At 37.7% G+C, this 21,709-nt stretch overlaps 1 protein-coding gene across 1 annotated transcript in view; it reads left to right on the top strand.

Moving 5' to 3' along the window:
- LMO7 (LIM domain 7) overlaps positions 1–21,709 on the top strand; it is a 200,835-nt gene that overhangs the window by 77,075 nt on the left and 102,051 nt on the right. Inside the window, exon 4 of the mRNA XM_080799836.1 lies at positions 11,110–11,179. Within this exon, the coding sequence (XP_080655962.1) occupies positions 11,110–11,179 (70 nt within the window). The remainder of the gene's footprint in view (positions 1–11,109; positions 11,180–21,709) is intronic.

Raw genomic sequence — 21,709 nt, 5'->3', positions numbered from 1 at the left:
GGCGTCACTGTTTGGTCCCCTCTGCCTGAGTTCTAATGCCCTTGAGGAAAGCACAATCCGCCCTTCAGAGTCTGGTAGTTAAGTCCTGACTCCTAATTTCATGGTAGATATAGTAGGCCGTCTGTCTTTGAGACTATTTTACCCATAAGAGGTCTCAAGTTTTAGCTGTAGTATGATTAGGATATTTTAAAACTCTGAATTCATTTTCTTACAGGAAAACCTGACTTCTGCTTGGTTCATGGCCAGGGAAATGGATTCTTGTGCAATACAAGGTCTGCTGTTGCCTGTTAACAATCTCCAGGCATCCTGGTTCATTACCATCATTAAAGAGCTTTCTTATTATTTTATCTAATTTCGGCAGAGCCGTAGTTTATCCTTTATGAGCTGCCTCTCTGAAATATCAAAGTCAAGAGTTGGAGAAGGGAGCTTATTATAGCTTCCACGCAGCTGGCAGAGTTCTGACATTTCAGATAGTCTAAATTGGGTATAAACTCCACACTGAGGTTTTAGACAAGATACATACCCGCGCAACGAGGATAATGGGTCTTAATTGTCTTTTTTTTTTTTTTTTTTTAAAGATTTTATTTATTTATTTGTCGGAGAGAGTGAGCACAGGCAGACAGAGAGGCAGGCAGAGGCAGAGGGAGAAGCAGGCTCCCTGCTGAGCAAGGAGCCCGATATGGGACTCGATCCCAGGACCCTGGGATCATGACCCGAGCCGAAGGCAGCTGCTCAACCAACTGAGCCACCCAGGCGTCCCTCTTAATTGTCTTTTAATCTGACTGACTATTGAAGTTAGTATCTTCTGTTAATCATTTTAGTATCCTTTAGTTTGATTGACTGTGAGATCTAATTGAGTTGAGGGCTAAAGATTACTCCGCTGGCTGAAGTCTGTTACAGTAATTCTTTTACTGTATACCTTAGGTAATCTCTCTTTGCTTTCCTAAACAGTAAAGATGGGAACATCTAATTTGTTTTTGTTTTTTTTTCCAATTAGTGAAAGGATTGACAAGAGTCTATATAAGGTGACTTCAGCTCCTTGTTAATCATTGATAGTATTGATTAAATCAGTCCCCTGTCTACCGTGTTTGTTAGTGTTCGTGAGGACCTCACTATGTATTTTTTTAAAAAATGAGGTTTGCCACACTACCTAAATATCCAAGCCTCTCTCACTCTGTGGTTCTAGCAGATTTCTCTTCTCTAAACGTATTTAGTTGAGGCATATCTATCTAGCTAGTGATAGGAGTTAGTAATTTCAGTTACTCATCTTATGATAGCAATCTTAGAAATACTAAAATGAAAACATTCTTTATTCACCTTATGAAGTAAGAAGATACATTTGAAGATTAAATTTATTGGGTGTGTCTCTGATTAGTCAGTCTATACTTCCCATCCCTGGAATGTTGCCAATCTTTGCTTTATCCCATGACAGCCAGCCATGCTGCAGAAGTTTGCACATGAGCCGCGTCTCAGAAGTTTGTCTCTTTGAACTTGGCCCAAATTATCGAGAAAACTCTTCTCACACTGTTACTTCTTTGCCATGGCTCACAGCTTGGAAAGAGTGAGTCAAGAGTGAATCACCTCTTTGGTTTGAGAAATCCTATTTTAATTTATTATGCCAGTGACCACTACATGGTCCACATGAACAAAACATGTTTGGTTAAAGATGCATTCTATAGAAGGAGAAAAATTACTAAAAAGAATTCCTGTTAATTTTCTACGGGATTCTCAGGTGACTTTTTAAAGACATAGGACAAAGTAAAGAACTTTGTCATTTCTCAATCATGCAAGAGAGATGGGTCTTGTTAGAGTTGGAGACTTTCATACATCTAATGGGAGTGATACCATTGGGCCCTTGGGCTTTGCTGTGTTCCCTATGAAGCGCAGAGGGCCTTCTTCTTCTTCTTCTTTTTTTAAAAGATTTTATTTATTTATTTGTCACGGAGAGAGAGAGAGAGAGTGTGTGTGTGAACACAAGCAGGGGGAGCAGCAGGCAGAGAGAGAAGCAGGCTCCCCACTGAGCAGGGAGCCTGATCAGGACTCAGTCCCAGGACCCTGGGATTATGACCTGAGCTGAAGGCAGATGCTTAAGCCACTGAGCCCCCCAGGTGCCCCCCAGAGGGCCTTCTTTAATGAAGACATTTTTCTTAGAGCTCTTTCTGGTTTAGAATTTCCTGAGGAGAGCACTTGTTTCCATTCGTCTGTCTAGCACACCAACACTATCCATTGCTCCCATCCTTATTATATAGCCACTTGCAGTATAAGTAACAAAAGTGATATTTCTGGGGTGCCTGGGTGGCTCAGTCCGTTGAGCATTCTACTTTTGTTTTCAGCTCAGGTCATGATCTCATGGTTGTGAGACAAGAGTCCTGTGTTGGGCACCAGGCTCAGCCCAGAGTCTGTCTGGGATTCTCCCTCCCTCTCTGTCCCTCCCCCTACTCTTATCCGTGCTTCCTCTCTCTCTCTCTCTCTCTCTCTCTCAAATAAATAAATAAATAAATGAAATCTTTAAAAAAAAGATTTTTCTTCACTTAAAGTAATATAAACTTTGAAGTTTCTATATTATTTGATAAGCCAGTAGTAGGCAAAGGAAGATAAGTATTCAGGTTCATAAGGACAATTTTTAAATTTTTAACTTCTTTCTCTTCATGTTAGCGTTTTGTGGTTGCCAGTGTTTTTAAGATTCAAAGTCAATTTTTTTCTTGTAATTTTTTTTTTAAAGATTTTATTTATTTATTTGACAGACAGAGATTACAAGTAGGCAGAAAGGCAGTCAGAGAGAGAGGAAGGGAAGCAGGCTCCCTGCCAAGCAGAGAGCCCGATGTGGGGCTTGATCCCAGGACCCTGGGATCATGACCTGAGCCAAAGGCAGAGGTTTAACCCATTGAACCACCCAGGCGCCCCCTTTTCTTGTAATTTGATAACTACATATAACAAAACATCATTTAAAAATAGTTAATTAAGTTGAAGACTTGCTTATTAGCAAATATTAATTTAAAAGTTCACTTCTGTTACAATAGTCACATTGTACAGACTCATTGCAAATTTTGCAGAAGGTTTTTTGTATTGTGGCTTCAGTCCTGTTTCATAAACCTGCGTGTACCATCTACAGGGCTTTCCTGCCCTAAATATAAATCACTAAGAAGAGAACATATAGCATTTCAGTGATAGGACCTCTGAGACAGAAATGAGAATGATAGTCTTCTAAAAATAAAAGAAAGTAATGTGTATACTAGATGTATGAGATATGAGCAATTTTATTAAAGTTGATCAGCAAGAAGTTACTACTGAAGTCAGTTTCCGTGTAATGAAGGGGTTCAGGTAGGTACATGGAAAACATTGTGTTGGCTGTGAAAGTATGGTGATTCTAGTCAGTGTCTTGAGAAGTAAGTTAGTAAGTTAAATAAATGAATACTGTAAAAAGAACAAATACACAATGGTATCACATTGGTTAAAAGTAGAGCAATTGCCTTATATGAGGGATTTAATCTCTAGAATTTTTTATATACTAACAATCACCAGTCAGAAAATTAGATATCGAAGGGATTAAAAGCAATACTGACAAGGTTTAAAACACTGTTTTCTTTAGAGAAATTTATGAGACTTTTATTTTGTTTGTCAAAAATGTAATGATAAGCTATAAAATTTAAGAAATGAAGTTATAACCTATATTTCTACATAGGGTAATAGAGGTCAATTAATTTACAATTTTAATCTAATACTCATATTAAATCTAGACAGGCTTCTCTTTATAAGTATTATTTTAACATTCACATGGAAGAATAAGCAGGTTAGAATAGAAAAAATTCTAAAAATAAGAATTTCTATGAGATGAGCTTGTCCCAACATTAGAACACGTGACAAACATGACAAAGTACAGTAATTAAAAATTATGGACTGCTTTATTAATGTACATATAAATATAGGAACAAGGTCCAAAATACATTCTTAGGTGTAGTAATTTGTAATAAAGGAGATATGAAAACATGCAGAAGAGAGAAATCACTCAGTTCATTGTATTGGGATAAATAATTGGCTAAGAATGAATTTATAGGCCCACCAAATAGCCTAGGTTAAGATAATATAAAGCTAAAAAAAATAAAATTGAAGGGTTAAAATCTGTGGAGGCAGTTTAAAATTCTAAGCTTTGAAGGAGAAGGAAAAAAAAGAAAAAGATTTAAATCTATACATAAATAGATATTCTGACAACATTCTGAGAAAAATACATTAAGCAAAATGACTTAAACATTATCTAGTTTCAAATAAACTTCTGAGATACATATTTGAAAACCTCAGGAGACAAATGAGCAAAGGATATGACCAAAGACTTTGCAAATAAAGAAAACTACTGGTGGGGCGCCTGGGTGGCTCAGTGGGTTAAAGCCTCTGCCTTCAGCTCAGGTCATGATCCCAGGGTCCTGGGATCGAGTCCCACATCGGGCTCTCTGCTCAGCAGCGAGCCTGCTTCCCTTCCGCTCTCTCTGCCTGCCTCTCTGCCTACCTGTGATCTCTGTCTGTCAAATTAAGTAAAATCTTAAAAAAAAAAAAAAAAAAAAAAAAAAAAGAAAACTACTGGAAATAAGCATATAATCTTCACCTTCCTTAGTAAGAAATAATTATGAGAAATCCAGATACTATTTTTTAATTGAAGGTGGTAAATAATTTGAAATGTTCCACAGGATGGCATATTATGGCAAAATGGTATAGACTCAAAATGACCAATTGAATATAAGCTGGTATAGCTCGGAAAAACTGTGTGACAATACCTATCACGTAATTGTATGCTAGTTAATTAATTAATATAAACATATATTAACTTACCATAAACATTAGAGGACTTTTCCCAATAATCTTCCCTTTTGGGAATCTATTTTTTTTTAAAAAGGCTATTAAATGGGGAAATATGAATAAAGCTTCTTCACAGTGGAAAATATCAAAAACAACTTAAGTATCTCTAACGTGATAAAATCGGTGGGATCTTGTACATCCCCGGAGAGCGGCGCTTAGGGAGGCGGCCGCTCTGTGGAAGAGCGTGCAGTGTGGGGCGCAGGCGCAGAGGGACCGAGTGCCCGGTCTAGCCCACCGCGAGGCGGGCACACGAATGCTGCCTGCTGGTGCAAAAGTAAATGGATTTGCATTGCCAAATTCCTTCCCAGACAAGGAGCAAGAGCTTGACGCTGATGATTTTATTTCTAGAAACAGAATATAGGAAACTGTAAGACGCAGGGATGAAGATATGCATACAGACCCGCCTCGGAAGCATTTTCACAGTGGCGAAAACTGGAGTGAAACCCAAGTCCACCTATAAGAGAACAACATATCACTCTCATTTGCATGAAGGGGTGGAGAGGACTTCAGAGATGTTACTTAATAGTAAACAGCAAGGCAGGACAGCAAATGCTAGAGGCGTTTTGCTACTGATGTGGTATTGGGAAATGTCCTGAGGCATCTGCCTTCAGACCGCTTAGACTTTGCTTGCTTGTTTCAGGATGCTTCGGGCCTAACAGTGAGGCTAAATAAGAGAATCCTATCATAATAAAACTATAGTTATCAGGTGTATTGATACTGGTTTGTTGCTCTTGCTTGCTTTCCCATCTTCGTGCTTATTATTAACTATTTGTGTTCTGTTCTAACTCAGCATAATTCAAAATTACCACAGGAATTCTAGAAATTCAGCTTAGGTCAATGTTCATGTTACTACCAGTATTTGAAAATATTAAGGTGACTATAAATGTTTATATTGAATGCTTTTAAACTTAAAAAAACAAAAAAACAAAACATTTTTTAGGAAGGGGGAAGGACAGAGGGAGAGGGAAAGAGAGAATGGTAAGCAGGCTCCACACCCAGCACAGAGCGGGATGGGGCTCCATCTCACGACCCTGAGATCATGACCTGAGCCAAAATCAAGAGTTGGATGCCTGACTCAGCCACCCAGGCGCCCCAGACTTTAAAATTTTAGATTATATATATTTCTTACTTTACCCAAGGAACTGTGATCACTAACTACTCAGAGTGGTTTTTATTTTAGAGATATTGTAACCTAGGCGTTTAAATGGAGGTAATTAATGAAAAATCTTCGTAAGGAATTTCCTTAAGATAACTTGCCCAAATTAACATATCTGATAGAGAGTTTATTCTCTTGGTCAACACTTGCCAATTAGGAGAGATGACATCAAGGTTTGACTCAACAGAAGACCTAACAGAGGGGAGGTGTCCTTGTTGGGAACAGCCAAAAGTGATTTCTCACATTTGAGTGAGACAAAAGCTAATGTTTTTCTAAATTTATTTCTATAAAGAAGATAGAGGTTTTGAATCACAGAAAAATTTCTGTATTACAAGTCAGATGGTGAGGTTTTGCAAATAATTTGAGGCACACAATCAATACCAGATACACTGCTAAGTGCTAGGAGATGTTTGGAATGAGAGAATTTCCTTGTACTTCGCAGTTCCACTGTGTGGTTAGTGCAGCGCTCCGTCTTTAGTAAGCATTCAAATGTTTATGAACAGTTTCATCTAGAAGAAAACCAGGCAGATGAAGATGTGCTAAATAACAGATAAAACCAAAGTCATTGTTCTTTAACGTGTAAGGAAATATAAATTGTCTTCATTATGTCTTTAACGAATGTGGTTACCAATAGGAAAATTTGACTAACATGAGGATATGTATTTAGAAAACATAGTTAGCAGAAAGATAATAGAAATATGTATGTGTAACTGACTGACCAAATTATTCATAAGTTAGAAAGTTCACTCTCCATGTACTGATGTGCTCTTTGAAGCACAGGTCTCCAGGACATTTGGAAAAGATCTTTGGAAATAGGGAATTGAAAGGTGTCCCTGCTGAAGAGCTTTCCAATAAAGGGGAAATGAAGTGTGGTGTTTGGAACTAGTTTCTGGAGACTAAGCACCAAATTCTAATGCTCGTTGAAACCATTTATAACTGAGCTAGATGTTACACTGAACTTCATGTACAGTTTTCTTGGAGTGTCACCTCTGAGTTATATTTAAAGTGAGGACACATTCACTGGTGACAAGGTTTTGGAACAGAGGGAGCCTTCTAGCATGTTATGTAACTCAGCTCCGTTGGAGGAAGTAGGCAGGAGGTTTTGGAGAGAAGAAGAAAAGGAAGCAGGCAAGAATGCAGGAATGAGCTGAGGGAGAGGGTTTGCAGGCTTTTGCCCGTGTGGTCTACCACGGGGAGAGCAAATGACTACGTGTTTTCTGTTCTGGTTTTAATCTTACCAAAAGAGCAAACCTCTGATGTGCTAACAAAGCACATAACTAGGTTTATGCCATGGCCTGAGGGAAGGCTTGGGGGAATCAAGGTATAATTATACATAGGATTAGAGGAATGGCGGGTTTGCAGGCAGATAAAATGGTCCCTTCACTGCCTCCACTTCCTTGTGCACAGAGGCTTCTGGAAGGTTATCATGTTATATGATTCTTGAATAGAGCCAGTGACCTCAAGTGAGTGTTCCCTTTACGAATTCCACATGTGTAATTGAAGAACCCTTATTATGCAAAGAAGTTCTATTTATAAAAGAGAGTAATATCTCCCTTGTGTTGTACTTGTGTTTTATTCAGTGTAAGACTGTGCCCCTATATATTTTTTTTTTTTTTTTTTTTTGTGCCCCTATATTTTTTAGATATCCTTAAATTTCACAGAAGCTTAAATTTTATGAAATCATTTTCCTCTCTAGAAGATATACCCTAAAAAGTTTTCCTTTAATTGTATGTGAAGATAATTATTCATGATTCATAATTTGATTGGATGTTCAGTATTTGCCAAAACCATATGGCATTTTCTCCCCACTCTAGTGCTTAGACCTGCTACCATTTAAACATTTGACAAAGTAAAACAACGTTTTCCTCTAGTGACACAACTTTTACAGGGTAGTTTTGTGTGTTATGCAGGGGGTTGTTTTTGCCTTGTGGTTATTTCTATGTTTGTACATGGACTAGGAGGCTCCAGAGTCGAGAAGGAAGCCAGTCCACTGTGTGTATATTGCTTCTAGGTAATAGTTGTGGAATGTTCTGATGAGGGAGGAGTCGAGTCATTTTTGGAGAAACATCACTTATCTGTGCTGGTTCCTTTACTTCCTTCAATCCCTTCCTTTTGCTGACTCGATTGAGTGTACGCTGTGTTATTATTCATTCCAGAAAGTATGGTTTTTTTTTTAATGCTCTTGGTATTACCATTACTGTAAGAGAAAAATGATAAGTGAAGTAAACAGGTAAATTGAGTGATCTGGCCAAAGTCATCAGTGACTCAAATGGGTGGAGGAGGAATTTATGACATTCTTCCTCCTGTAAAGACAACCGATGCCACACTTTCCTGACATTTGATAAGTTGGCCCAGCTCATTTTAGTCTCCAACTTTTTATGTCATTGAAAGATTACATTTTTTTAAAACATTTTATTTATTTATTTGAGAGAGTGAGAGCCAGAGAAAGAGAGTGTGTGCGTGAGCAGGGGGGCGGGGCAGAGGGAGAGGGAGAAGCAGGCTCCCTCCTCAAAGAGAGGGAGCCTGGGATCATGACCTGAGCCAAAGGCAGGCACTTAACCCGCTTACCGCTTAATGCCATCCAGGCGCCCTGGAAGATTACATTTTAAGATCCAAGTTACAGTAGGAAAGTCATTGCCAAGCTAGTGGTCAACAGTTCTATGAATTTCTTGATTTATACGACGCTAGAATAATGTTGCTATTAAGTAATGTTCCAGTTATTAGTGCTTCTAATTAGTGCTTCTAATTATTTAGAAGCATTGCATACGTGGTAAGTAGGGAACAACTAGAATTAATTTGCAACTGTCATTTTTTAGAAACCTGCTCAAATTTTTTCTAGCTCCTCAGTGAGCCGTTAAAGAAAAATAATTCAGCTATTAAGGGAGAAAAGCTTCCTTCTCACCTGGTTTTTAGTGCACAAATAAGAAATTAGGAATCAGAGAGTAATAGTTCTAGGAAATGCTTGGTTGAGGGGGCAATTTTATTGTTTATGTTAAGTTGTCTAAAGATCTTTGTGTGAAAAACCTATGAAAACAGAAAAAACATCTTTTGTTCACCAGACTAAATCTTTGTAAGCCATCATTTTGTAATTTTGAAATCCTGCTGAACAACATTCTGAAGGCTATTAAATTGAGACTTTTGTCTTCTTTATTTTTAGCACATTCAAGTGTGTATATAAATCTCTGGAATGTTGAAGGAGTGACATTCCACAAGTGTCAGATTTTTTTTTTTTTTCTGTTGCCCATTGTGAAGAGGAGACCAGTAAATTAAAAATGTTTGGTTCTCTCTCCTATATTTGCTTTCTTTTTGGAGCTCTGTCTACAGAATAAAGAATTGCTTTTTGTAGCTAGTTTACTGAATAGGAAAATCACTGTTTTAAATTACTGTTTTCTGACAGGGACTAATAATTAATTAACCGAGCTAGCATTAGTAGAAAAGCATTACTATAGTATTAAATGTCTCCAAGGCTTAGCACTGTTTCAGTGAACAGCAACAAAAAACACAGAGTTCACAATAACTAGATTTAGAGCCAAGAATTGTACTCTAAGGTACAGTCTTCAAAGGTGGCTTCTTTTCTTGTGTTCTGGAATGTAGGAACTTACAGATATCTTTGCAGATCTGTCAGCAACTTAAATGTGTTCAGTGCCCCTTTGGGGGGAGTTTTGGCACATTTAATTTTTAGGCAATCATTCTGTTACGGTAACAAAGTGATCAGTCACGTATTTGTGTGAGTTACCAGTAGGAACTAGCGGACTGTTGGGTGAGTTCTACTGCATCCTTTCTATCTGGCAAATTACAGTTGTCTTTTGTACCCACGGAGAGATCTAGGGAATATTATGCTAATTGAAGTAAGTCGGACGGAGAAAGGGAAATACTGTATGATCTCATTTACATGTAGGATCTAAAAACCAAAACGAACAGAAATAGGCTCATAAATACAGAGAACAAACTGGTAGTTGCCAGAGGGGAGTGGGTAGGCAGAATGGGTCAAGTGGGATTAAGAGGTACAAACTCTGGTAACAAAATAAGTAAGTCATGGAGATGTAAAGGGAATACAGGGAATATAGTCACATATATTATATAGTCATAGGGAATATAGCCAATAATATTAAACTTTGTATGATGACAGATGGTAACTAGATTTATAAGGATCATTTCATAATGTATATAAATGTCCAACCACTATGCTATACACCTGAAACTAATCTAATATTATATGTCAACTATGCTTCAGTAAACAAGTCTGGAAAAATAATGTTGTTTGAAGTTACCTTTTAAAATACAGATCAGTATGAGAAAAAAATTAATGAAAATGATTGATAGAAAAAATTATTCTTAGGCCCAAGTGAACTAGATTATAATGAAAGAGATTCTTAAACTGGCTCTTGGAACAGAATCAAATTCTACCTTTAACAAATGTGAAACTATTTTTAGGGACATGGCTTTGAGTATAGCAGTTTCTATAAGGTCTGAGAGGACACTCACCGTTGTTTGCGGTGATGTTCCCTTTTTTTTTTTTTTTTTAAGATTTTATTTATTTATTTGACAAACAGAGATCACAAATAGGCAGAGAGGAAGGCAGAGAGAGAGGAGGAAACAGGCTCCCTGCGAGCAGAGAGCCCGGATGTGGGGTTCGATCCCAGGACCCTGAGATCACTACCTGAGCAGAAGGCAGAGGCTTTAACCCACTGAGCCACCCAGGTGCCCCCCCCCTGCCTTTTTTTTTTTTAAGATTTTATTTATTTATTTGACAGAGAGAGAGATCACAAGTAGGCAGAGAGGCAGGCAGAGAGAGAAGGGGGAAGCAGGCTCCCTGCTGAGCAGAGAGCCTGATTCAGGGTTCAATCCCAGGACCCCAAGATCATGACCTGAGCCTAAGGCAGATGCTTAATGACTGAGCCACCCAGGCGCCCCCAGTGATGTTCTTTTTACTCTGTTACTTAACTTGTTTTCTTGGTCGTTTGCCTTTTATTGGGCTCTTGGCTCTGAATCACATGTGGGGGATGAACTAGTGGTATACATGATTTTTGAAAATGTTAAAAAGAATACTAAAATGAGACTGGCATTCTTGTAATTGCATATGTTATTTCTTTATTTACTTTCAGTTTGGTTAATAAACTTAAACCTGGTGTCATTAAGAAGATCAATAGATTATCCACACCAATAGCAGGTTTGGTAAGTAAAAAATTATCTTCAAAACTGAATTTCATTGTTTTCAAAATGTAAAAAGATGGGCATAGACTGGTCCTCTTATCTGGAATTATCATAGAAATTGGGTTTGGGGTTTCTTGCTCAGGAGAAGTGTTTTTAGTGATGTTCTCCTATATCTTCAGTTCTTTCTGTTTCCCATCTGCTGGGAGACTTTTATTTTGTTGTTGTTGTTGTTTGTTTTGTTTTTGTGCCCTCAAACTTTATATATCCCCTTTCTTAGCTTATTTCTTCTGCAAATTGCATTTGTTTATGATCACCTTCTCTCTGAAGCTCAGCCCTGCCTACTTTGTTTGCTGGATGACCACACTTTAGGGAAACCTAGATGTTTCCCAGTTGTTACATTTCTATTGCTTCATGCTTATGCATGACCCTCACTTAGCCTGCGGATCTTGGAGTATTTGCAACATTTTTGCTTTGTATCATAGATTTCCCACCAGAGTTCTAGGTGGTATTGGGTAAGTCACTATCTTCCCTTGCCTCACTAATACTACCTATCAGATGACTATGGAATAAGTATCTAGATTCATTATCGCTTTAAATTTGGATTCTGTATATGAAAAATACTTCACACTGTCATGATATACTCTAGTGGATCAATAATAATTGAAAGACCAATAACAAGGTGGGGCTGCATCTTTGGAAAAAAGTAGTTTATAATTAAGTATAAATGATGGGTTATTTTCAAAATGTTAGCAATCCCTAAGAATCAAGGCTGATGATAGGAGTCAGTCAAAAAAATTAATTTTGTAAAATACTGAAGTTTAACACAGCTACTACCTGGAATTTAATATATATGTGTGTGTGTGTGTGTGTGTGTGTGTGTGTGTGTGTGTGTGTACACACATATATATGTATGTGTATAGTATGTATATTTGCACATACACACATACATATGTAATAATGTAATATCTTTGGAATAGTCTAGCTGGTTATATTTGAGAACCTTCTGTTTTGCCAGCCATGTGTTTGCATATATCAAAGGCATGAAGGATAGCAGTAGAAAGGTAGCAGTATCAAGATTTCCGGATTTGCAGCTGGTATAAAAATCTTATTAAAATTTCGACAGGAGTAAGTTGGTCACAGGTTGTGTATTATCGGAAAATATCTGTTTAGGAGGAAGGGGTAGAAGAGTTTTAGAGTTTTCTTTTTTCTTTTGAAGATCAATTACAATTTTCTTTTGAAATATAGAATATGTATAAAGTTTCCAGAGCAGTTGGGCTCAAATATTAATTCTTTCTTTCTTACCAGGTTATTTCTGTTCCATTTCTGTCATGACATGATATTTTTATTGGTCTCAAATTTGGTTAGGTAAAAAACCTATCATGTATGCATATATTGTTATATGAAGATATATATATATATATATGAATGTATAGCAATATACATATATGTATGATTTACTTCCAGTAATATAGCAAGTCAGAAGGTATTATTTCAAGAATAACATTAAGAAATTTGGTTTTTGAGTCTTTCTAGGGTGAAACATTCAGTTTAATAAAAATAAAGCCTTATATGAAAATTATTTTTATGAAATAACTTCTGTGAAATTTAAAAGTTTGAATCATATTGAAAGTCTTTTCAAGTGGCTCAAGTTATTCTTACTTTAATGCTTAGATTTTGAATTGCCATTTCTTGGATCAATTACACACATTTGAAATGAAATTATCCTTTGATTTCAAACACCCCACATATTTGGAATGCTTGAACTGTGGTGGTTTGTTGTTACTGGCCACTAGAGGTTTTATTCAATCTTCTGATTCTATGATTAGATGAAAGCCAAATATATTTTATATTTAAATCCAAACATCTCTCCAACGATTTCTATTTCAAGCATGGAGATTCTATCTGGTTTGGATTTTATCTCTAGACACTAAAATGAAATGTATTTCCGGAATATTAAATGGGAGGATTTCCCAAGTATAGGACACTGAGCATTTTCAATGGGATGTAGGAGCATAAGAATAACCACAGTTGCAGAATTGGGCTATAATTGGTTTGACGTTGTCATCATGCCTCCTTTGACTCCTTCTTCCCATACTTGTGTGTCAGGATGGTTATGTAAAAATTTCTTGAAGCCTAGGGGTGCCTGGGTGGCTCAGTGGGTTAAAGCCTCTGCCTTCGGCTCAGGTCATGATCTCAGGGTCCTGGGATCGAGCCCTGCATTGGGCTCTCTGCTCAGCAGGGAACCTGCTTCCCTTCCTCTCTCTCTGTCTGCCTCTCTGCCTTCTTGTGATCTCTGTCTGTTAAATAAATAAAAACTTAAAAAAAAAAATTTCTTGAAGCCTCAATTTGAAGTGTGCATTAGAGCTCCAGGATCTACTTGGTAGGGTTGTCATATGTGGATAGAAAGGGATTATGTGGATAGTCTGACATACAGATGCTCAATGAATGTTCTTTTGTTGCACATTAATTTTTAAACAATTAATTGAGTGCCTACTAGGTCAAGAACTTTTCTAGTTTATTGGGATATATTGGAGGAAGAAAGACTGATAAGGACCTTATCCTCAAAAAGCTTACATTTTAGTGGTGGAGCAGTATCTAACAAATAAATTAGCAAATGAGCAAGAAAGCACCAGATATAAATGTGCTGCAGGGAATTATAATAGACTGACATTTGATGAACACACCTGAGCAGTTGTAGTTAGACTATGAAGATTGACCTCTAAGAATTCCTCAAGGAGTATGTCAGAAGCCTTTGTTTTTTATGTGTGTAGAAGAAAGATAAAAAACCCTGAGCTGGACTCTTTATATGAGTAATTTCTGTGTTCACAGCAGCTAACACAATGACTGATATATTTGGAGGTCAAAGATTTTTTTTTTTAAGACATTATTTATTTACTTGAGAGAGAGAGAGGGAGAGAAAGAGCGAACTCCCAGAAGATAGACTCCCCACCAGGCAGAGAGATTGATGTTGGGCTCCATCCCAGGACTCTGAGATCATGACCCTAGTCTAAGGCAGACACTTTACTGACCGAGCCACCCAGATGCCCCTCAAAGATTTTTTTAATGAATAAATGGAAAAGTTCTCAATTGTGAACAATAGTAAGCTCCAGAATTAAATCTTTGAAGGGATAGTGTTAGAGGTTGGATTGTGCCTTCCCCCAAACATAATATTTTGAAGTCCTAAACCCCAATACCTCAGAATGTGACCTTATTTGTGAATAAGGTTGTTGCAGATGATGTACTTAGGAAGGATGAGGTCATAATGGAGTAGGGTGGGCCCCTAATCTAGTATGACACCCTTAGAAGAAGATGGCTCTGTAAAGACAGATACACCCAAGAAGAATGCCACAAGACAACAGAGGGCTGGGGTGATGCCTGTATACGCAAAGAGAACCAAAGATTGCTGGCAAGCCACCAGATGCTGGAAGAAGCAAGGAAGTTTGCTTATAGCTTTCATGGAATCGTGGCTTTGTGGACACCTTGATTTTGAACTTTTAGCCTCCAGACCTGTGAGACAATAAATCTCTGTTGTTTTAAGCTACCTGGTGTGTGAGACTTTGTCATAGTAGTGCTAGGAAACTAATACAAATAGGTAAGTGTTTTTATTTGTTTTTAATTTAATACTTGCGTTTTAAAAAACACTTTATTTTGAAACAAATAGAGATTCACAGGAAGTGGGGGGGGGGAAACAGTACAGAGAGGTCCTCTGTGCCTTTCACCCAGTTTCCCCCATGATAACATTTTGCATAACTGTGACACGATATTGAAACCAGGAAATTGACATTGGTACATCCAGAGATCTTAATCTGATTCACCAGTTTTATATCCAGTTAATGCTTTTTTAGTAACAAAGAGCAGAGATGCTTTCAGACTAAGTGAGATGAAGTGTTTTATTTTAAGGATTTTCAGAGGACTCTGTCATTAATTTGGTGTGCAGCCATAAATATGACAGTCACATTCCACATGATTACTTCTTTCTGCTCCAGTGCAAACAGGAAATGGTGTCTCTCAGTTGAGGTTCCCAGGAGAAGAATCTGAATGGATCAAATTACCTTGTCTTTCCAGGCTACACATATCACAGGTCACTGGCCAGCTGGTGGATGCGTTCCTTGAGAAGAGTGTCATCTTGGCGAAACGGGCTGTGGTTAGGAGCGTTGGTAGCCTTGGGGTCACTGAGTTTAGGTGTGTAGTGTATTCAATCTTTTATTTTTTTAAAAGATTTTAATTAATTTATTTGACAGACAAGAGATTATAAGTAGGCAGAGAGGCAGCAGAGAGAGAGGAAGCAGACTCCCTGCTGAGTAGAGAGCCTGATGCGGGGCTCGATCCCAGGACTCTGAGATCATGATCTGAGCCGAATTCAGAGGCTTTAGCCCTCTGATGAACCCAGGTGCCCTCAGGTGTGTAGTTTAAAGAGGGTTCTGCAGATGAGGTTTCTCTGGTGTAGATAACATTAAGTTAAATGTAGTAAGAATTATACAATTTCTATGCTCTAAGCCCTGTTTTCCATCACTCCCTTCTTACTCTCTTTCCTTCTGCTATAACTTTTATCCATTTCATGTCAGTTACTGTATTTAGCTTTGAAATCAAGGCACTGGATTTACTGTTTCTAGATGGACCTATGTGAAGCACATGGGATATCCTCTGAGTAATGACAATCCGGAGAGAGGTATTTAGCTGATTTAGAAATATAATGAATACATTGCTTGGAACATTCATATTATTTTACGAATGTTTTGTCTTGGGGAGATATTAACCATGTTCTCATAGATAGAGATACAGTTTTTCTCACTGGATTAAGTATTAATTTTTAAAGAAATACATTTTTCTCTCTTTTTTATTCTTTATATTCTTTACAAAAAAAATCTCACATAAGAGTTCGAGTTTTGCAAAAAGATTTTTAAAAAAAAAATCTCACATAAGAGTTCGAGTTTTACAAAAAATTAGCCACTGTTAAGTGTGGGTATGTTCAGTTTATTGAAACTCAAAACTAAAAGTTGATTTGGGAATTCAAAAACTCAACCTCAGAACAAAGCCCTGAGAAATAAGCAAGATATCCTGATGGTGAAAAGAGCCATTGAACCAGAATAATGTTTACCATCAGATGTGTTAACGTGCATGAAATACAATATGTGCAGAGAATGTCAAGGAAGTTATTAACCCTAAGACTTATAGTTGTCTTGGACCCCTGATGATTTAATTGTATTTACTAAAGCAAGATTACTCAACTGTGGCACCGCTGACTATCGACATTTTGGGCCCAATAATTCCTTGTTGGGAGGTCTTTCCTGTGTGTTGTAAAATGTTTAGTAGCTTCCCTGGACTCTACTCACTAGATGCCAGTAACACCATGTTCCCTCCCCTGAAATTATGACAGTTAAAAATGTCTTCTGACGTTGCCAAGGACCCTGATGGGGTAAAATCATCCTTAGTTAGGAGCCATGGAGCTAAAGGGTTAAGAAAGTGAACACTGCCCCTTCACAGGGGCTGGTTTGCTTACTGAGTATAGATTTGAGAGATCTACTTACGCCTGCCATTTCCATTGCAGTTTCTCTTAGAAAAGCAATGGTGTTCTAGAAAATTTGGTTTGAATCATTTGTTTGTTTGAAAGTTTGTGTCTCTTAGTGGGCTTAATAGAAAAATCTTCTTGGTGCGCCTGGGTGGCTCAGTCAGTTAAACATCTGACTCTTGACTTCGGCTCAGGTCATGATCTCAGGGTCGTGAGATGAGATCGAGCCCTGCATCGGCTCTGGGCTGCGTGTGGAGTCTGCTTAAGATTCTCTCTTCCTCTCCCTCTGCTTCCCTGCCTGCCCCTCTCTGTCAATCTCCTCAACATATCCACACTTTCTTCAAAAATATGAGCTGAATTTGAGCATCTTTCCTCTAAAGGGTTACTCTTTCAGATTATTTTTGAGATTGGAATGCATAAGGCGTGACTGTAGAGACTGGGAAGGTTGTCTCCTCATTCAGGAACGCTGTAGAATGCAGGAAGTGGGCAAAGATGCCAGCTAGCTTAAGCTGTTGGATGCGTCACTTTCTCTTGTGTTCATAATGGTTACTTCAAGAATTACTTCAAGAAATAATCCAAGTCTATGGGTCCATTCTTACTGCCATTTTCAAAAGGTTATTAGTGGTTAATGTTCTTGTGCCTGTGTAAAATTATTCCTGATTCATCTTTACTCTCCTGTGCACTTGGGTGTCAGCAAAGTAGTGTGACCTAGTCTGTGCCAAGGTCACTATTGAAACATTTAGTTGTTCCCTTCCAGCAGTAATAGAAAGTGCACTAGGAATCCAGGTTTTATCATGTACTTTTAAAAACCCACTTTCAGGCAGTGACTATCTGTAACCTACTCCTTTTCCCAGGACAAGGGGAACAAGGGGGTTGGGAAAAGGGAGGTTTGTGGGACACTGAACTTGTGAGCTCTTTTATAAGTAAGACCAAAATGTGAGACCTCAAGACAAGCGTGTTTTCAGGGAAAAAGAATTCAGGGAAAAAGCCCATTTCTTTTTCCTCTTCTTTCCTATCCAAGTTGAAATATATAGGAAAAATGAATATAATTATTATTTTCATTCAAGGGTGGCACTTTTCTGGTTAGGAGGCAGGAATAAATTTTGTACGGTTGAAACAAAAATATTCAGAGAACATTAGAATGTGACTTGGATGGGCAACCAACACATGCTTTGCTTAAAAGAATAGTGACAAAGGATCGTTCTGTACTGGGTCAAACTCAGTGTGTGTCTCAGAGGGAATATCTCTCTAGTTGGTAATAAACAAGATACATTTCTGAATGTATTTTGATGTTGATGTATATATAACCTGGTAAAAAGCAACACCGTGGAGAGAGATGGGAAGATGGTATCGTAGAGCGCATTTATAATAACCATTTAATGCTAAGATCAACAGTGTCTATTTTCTGTTCTTGTATTTTATTGCTGATTTGTTTGAGATCTCTACCAAGAACATGTGGGAGAGGCTTCCACCAAGTGAAATCTTTCTGATTCACTCATTGTTGCTGTTTGATTGCATAGCCAGTGAGAACAGTATTCATGCTGAGCTGACTCTGGCTGCAAGCTCCTCATCTCCAAATGGATGGGGGACAACATTGAGGTCCCCTCCCATAATACTACTTCTGCCTTAATTCTTACTTAATCTTCATGTTCTCATTTTCCTCACAGTTGATAACTAATGAAGGCTGGGTAGTTTATAAATGAACATATTTTTCAATGATTGTTCATTTCTCCCCTATCACTGTATTGGAACAGTTTCATAGATGTGGAATCAGACTTTAGTGTTTTATTGAGTTAAATGATTTTTTTTTCTTTTTCTTCCATTTCCTAATAGAGACAGGAGAGGTTAAATGATATCAATAAACTTGATGAAAATTGCTTAGTTGTGGTACAAACTGCACTAAAGAAATCTTTTTACTTCAAAGGGAGGGTAGATCACTATTACAAGTTGTATAATTATGCCTCAAACAAAAAAATTTAAACTTTTTATTTTTCTAGTTTGTCAATCTGAGTATTTTCTTTAAAAACAGAACACCAATAAAAATATGGAGTGCTTTTTTTTCTTAATGAAGTTACAGGAGAGTACTTTAGTGTTACCATTATTTAATGTATTCTTACACTTATGAAGAGATTATAGTATAAAAGCTAGCCATTTACTAAAAATAAGTCCACTTTATGCATTGAAAAATGATATTTTCTGCGGTTGTACTTTAATTTTTTTCCAGTGTATATCGCATTGGAATTTCTGTGGATCACATTAGTATTTTGAAATACTTTGGTGTTATCCAATAATTAAGTCGAGAAAACAGACTGAATGGGCATTATGCATTGGCTGTTTTCTAGGTAACAAATAGTAGATATTAAATATCCAAATGCCTTAATACCTCCATATAAATGACAGATAAATAAGTCAATAATGACTGAGTTATTTACAAAGAAATTTTAGGTGATTTTGTCAAGAGTCTGCTTGTCTCCTTACTTCTCTCTAATTCGCAGTAAAGATACATATCACTAAGAATGGAAACCCAAAATCTTGGTGTCAATGTTTATAAAGTTGTTTCCAGTACCCTCATAATGATGCAGCACTGTACATCAGGAAACTCCTGTTTTATTTTGAGCCATAATTTCTTAGTCATGGCATTGGCACAAGTTTAAGAGCACTTCCCTAAAGTTCCAAAACTTGTTTTTAAATCTAAGCTGAACATATGCCAACTGTCAGCCTTGAGGGCAACCTTTTAAAAAAACATTAATGAATTAGAATTCCTAACGCAACAACATGATTAACTTGTAGAGTCAAAGAAAAATTGATTCAGAGTAGGATTATATCTTACATGATAGTTTTATTAAGATACTAAAATGCTTGGAACATCTCTCTTTAGGGACCTTTTGTTAATGTAGACATTGGAAACATCAAATGAGGTTAAATAAGAAATAGAACCCAGGTGTCAGACTGGTATGAGCACATTGGTCATTTGATGGTCTTTGGCCCACAACTTTCTCTCCCTCCCTAAAAGTATTTATTGAACACCTACTATGTACCAGGTACTATTCTAGGAACTTGGAACACAGCCACAAATAAGGCACAGAAAGTTCTTCCCTAATGGACCATAATCAATAGGTCCCAATAATAACTTGTAAGGTACTAACAGTTGTCATGCAGAATATATAATACCTTGTCAGTTGCCAATAATTACACTGAAAAAATAAAGTGAATGGGTAGAGAGTGATTGAGTGAGTGTATGAGAAGTGTTTCAGAAAAGGCTCAGTGATATCTTGTTTCTGGAGTTGACAGTTGATGAGGGACCTGCATGAAGTGTGAAGGAGGGGGAAGATATGGGGATCATGGGACTTTTTGAGACAGAAGGAAAAGAGGGAGGATTGAGGCAGGATCAGGCTGGTTCAGGGAAAGACTGTAGGTCTGGATCTAAGTGAGGCAGATAGGGGTGGGCCAGGAAGGTTGTATAGGCTTCATAGGCTTTGGTGAGTAGATCACATTTTACTCCCAGTGTGATGAGAAGCCACTGGGGGCTTTTAAATTTTGGTTTAATTTGTTGTTAGGATCACTGGATGCCTGCGGTAAAGGATTTATGTATCTGTGAATATACTAAAATCATTGAATTGTACCCTTTAACTTATGATTTCTATGTGAATTATACTCCAATAAAATGTAAAAATAAAAAATCACAAGTTGGCACGTGAACAATGCACTGAAGGAAATCAAGAAGAGAAGCAGGAAGGCCAGTTAGAGGACAGTTTTGGTAGTTGTAATGACTAATTTTTGTCTGGCTTGACCAACTATGGCGTGTCCAGATATTGGTTAGACATTCTTACATTATTCTGCATCTGTCTGTGAGGGTGTCTTTGGGGGAGATGAACATTTGAATCTGTAGCTTGGGGAAAGCAGATTCTTCTCCCTAATGTGGATGGGCCTCATATAATCAGTCGAAGAGCTGACTAAAACAAAAAGTCTAATGCTTCTCTGAGTCAGAGGAAACTGCTGCTGCCTGCCTGCACGAACTGGAACATTGGTCTTTCCCTGCCTTTGGACTTGGACTAAAACATTGGGTTTTCTTGGGTCTTGAGCTTGCCAGCTTTGAAACTGGAACTTACTTTCAAATGGAACATTTCATTGACTCTGCTGGTTCTTAGGATTCTGGACATGGACTGAAGGTACACCATTGGTTCTCCTGGGTGTCCAGCTTGTAGATGGGCAGATCATGGGACTTCTCAGCCTCCAAACCATATGAGCCAGTTCCTGCAAACAACATAAACTCTTTCTATAGATATATGTATCTTGTTCTGTTGTCTAGAGAACTCTGACTAATACAGTAGTTCAGGCAAGAGGTGATGGTGACAATATTGGGAATGGAGGAAGTTGTCAGAAGTTTGTTTTGATAGAAGACCGAATAGATCTTGCTAATGGGTTGACAGAGGAGCCAGGGTCTTTGCATCAGTAGTTTCTTGAGATAATATATAAGGAACCAGAGGGTCATTGAATGGAAGGGAAGAATCAAGGGAGAAACTGGAAATTGAGGCAGTTTACGTAAGATTGCAGATTTATAAATGTCAAAGTGATCAGTGTCAATCTTAGATATTGTTCCCTGACAACATCATGAAAAATATGATTAAAGTGATGGTTTGTGATTATTTGTAAGAAAGAAAATAACACTAGAAACTAGCCTTGTCCCCTGCAGACAAATGTTTATAGCGACATATTCCTGGGCTGGTCCTTTGGAGAGACCAGGAGACCAGCTAGAGGTCATAAAATGGCTCATGATGGATTTTGTTTGACTTCACTGTGTTTGTTTATTTCTAAAACTTGAGCCGAAATTTGCATACCCTTAGATTTCAGATAAAATCCTCATCTCTGGCTTCTCAGTGAATGTGGCAACAGCAGGCCTGCATTCCCGCAAAGCAAGCATTAGATGGGGCACCCGGTGGACAGGATGGGAGTCTCTGCATTGCTTGTTCTCTGGTCATTTCCCCAACGTGATGCCCATTTTTTTCATTTATGGTTTATTCAGTCATTTTACCAGCCTTTCC

Source organism: Martes martes (assembly GCF_963455335.1).
Source record: "Martes martes genome assembly, chromosome: 3".
Taxonomy (NCBI): Eukaryota; Metazoa; Chordata; class Mammalia; order Carnivora; family Mustelidae; genus Martes; species Martes martes.
This window is presented reverse-complemented; position numbering and strand designations above follow the sequence as displayed.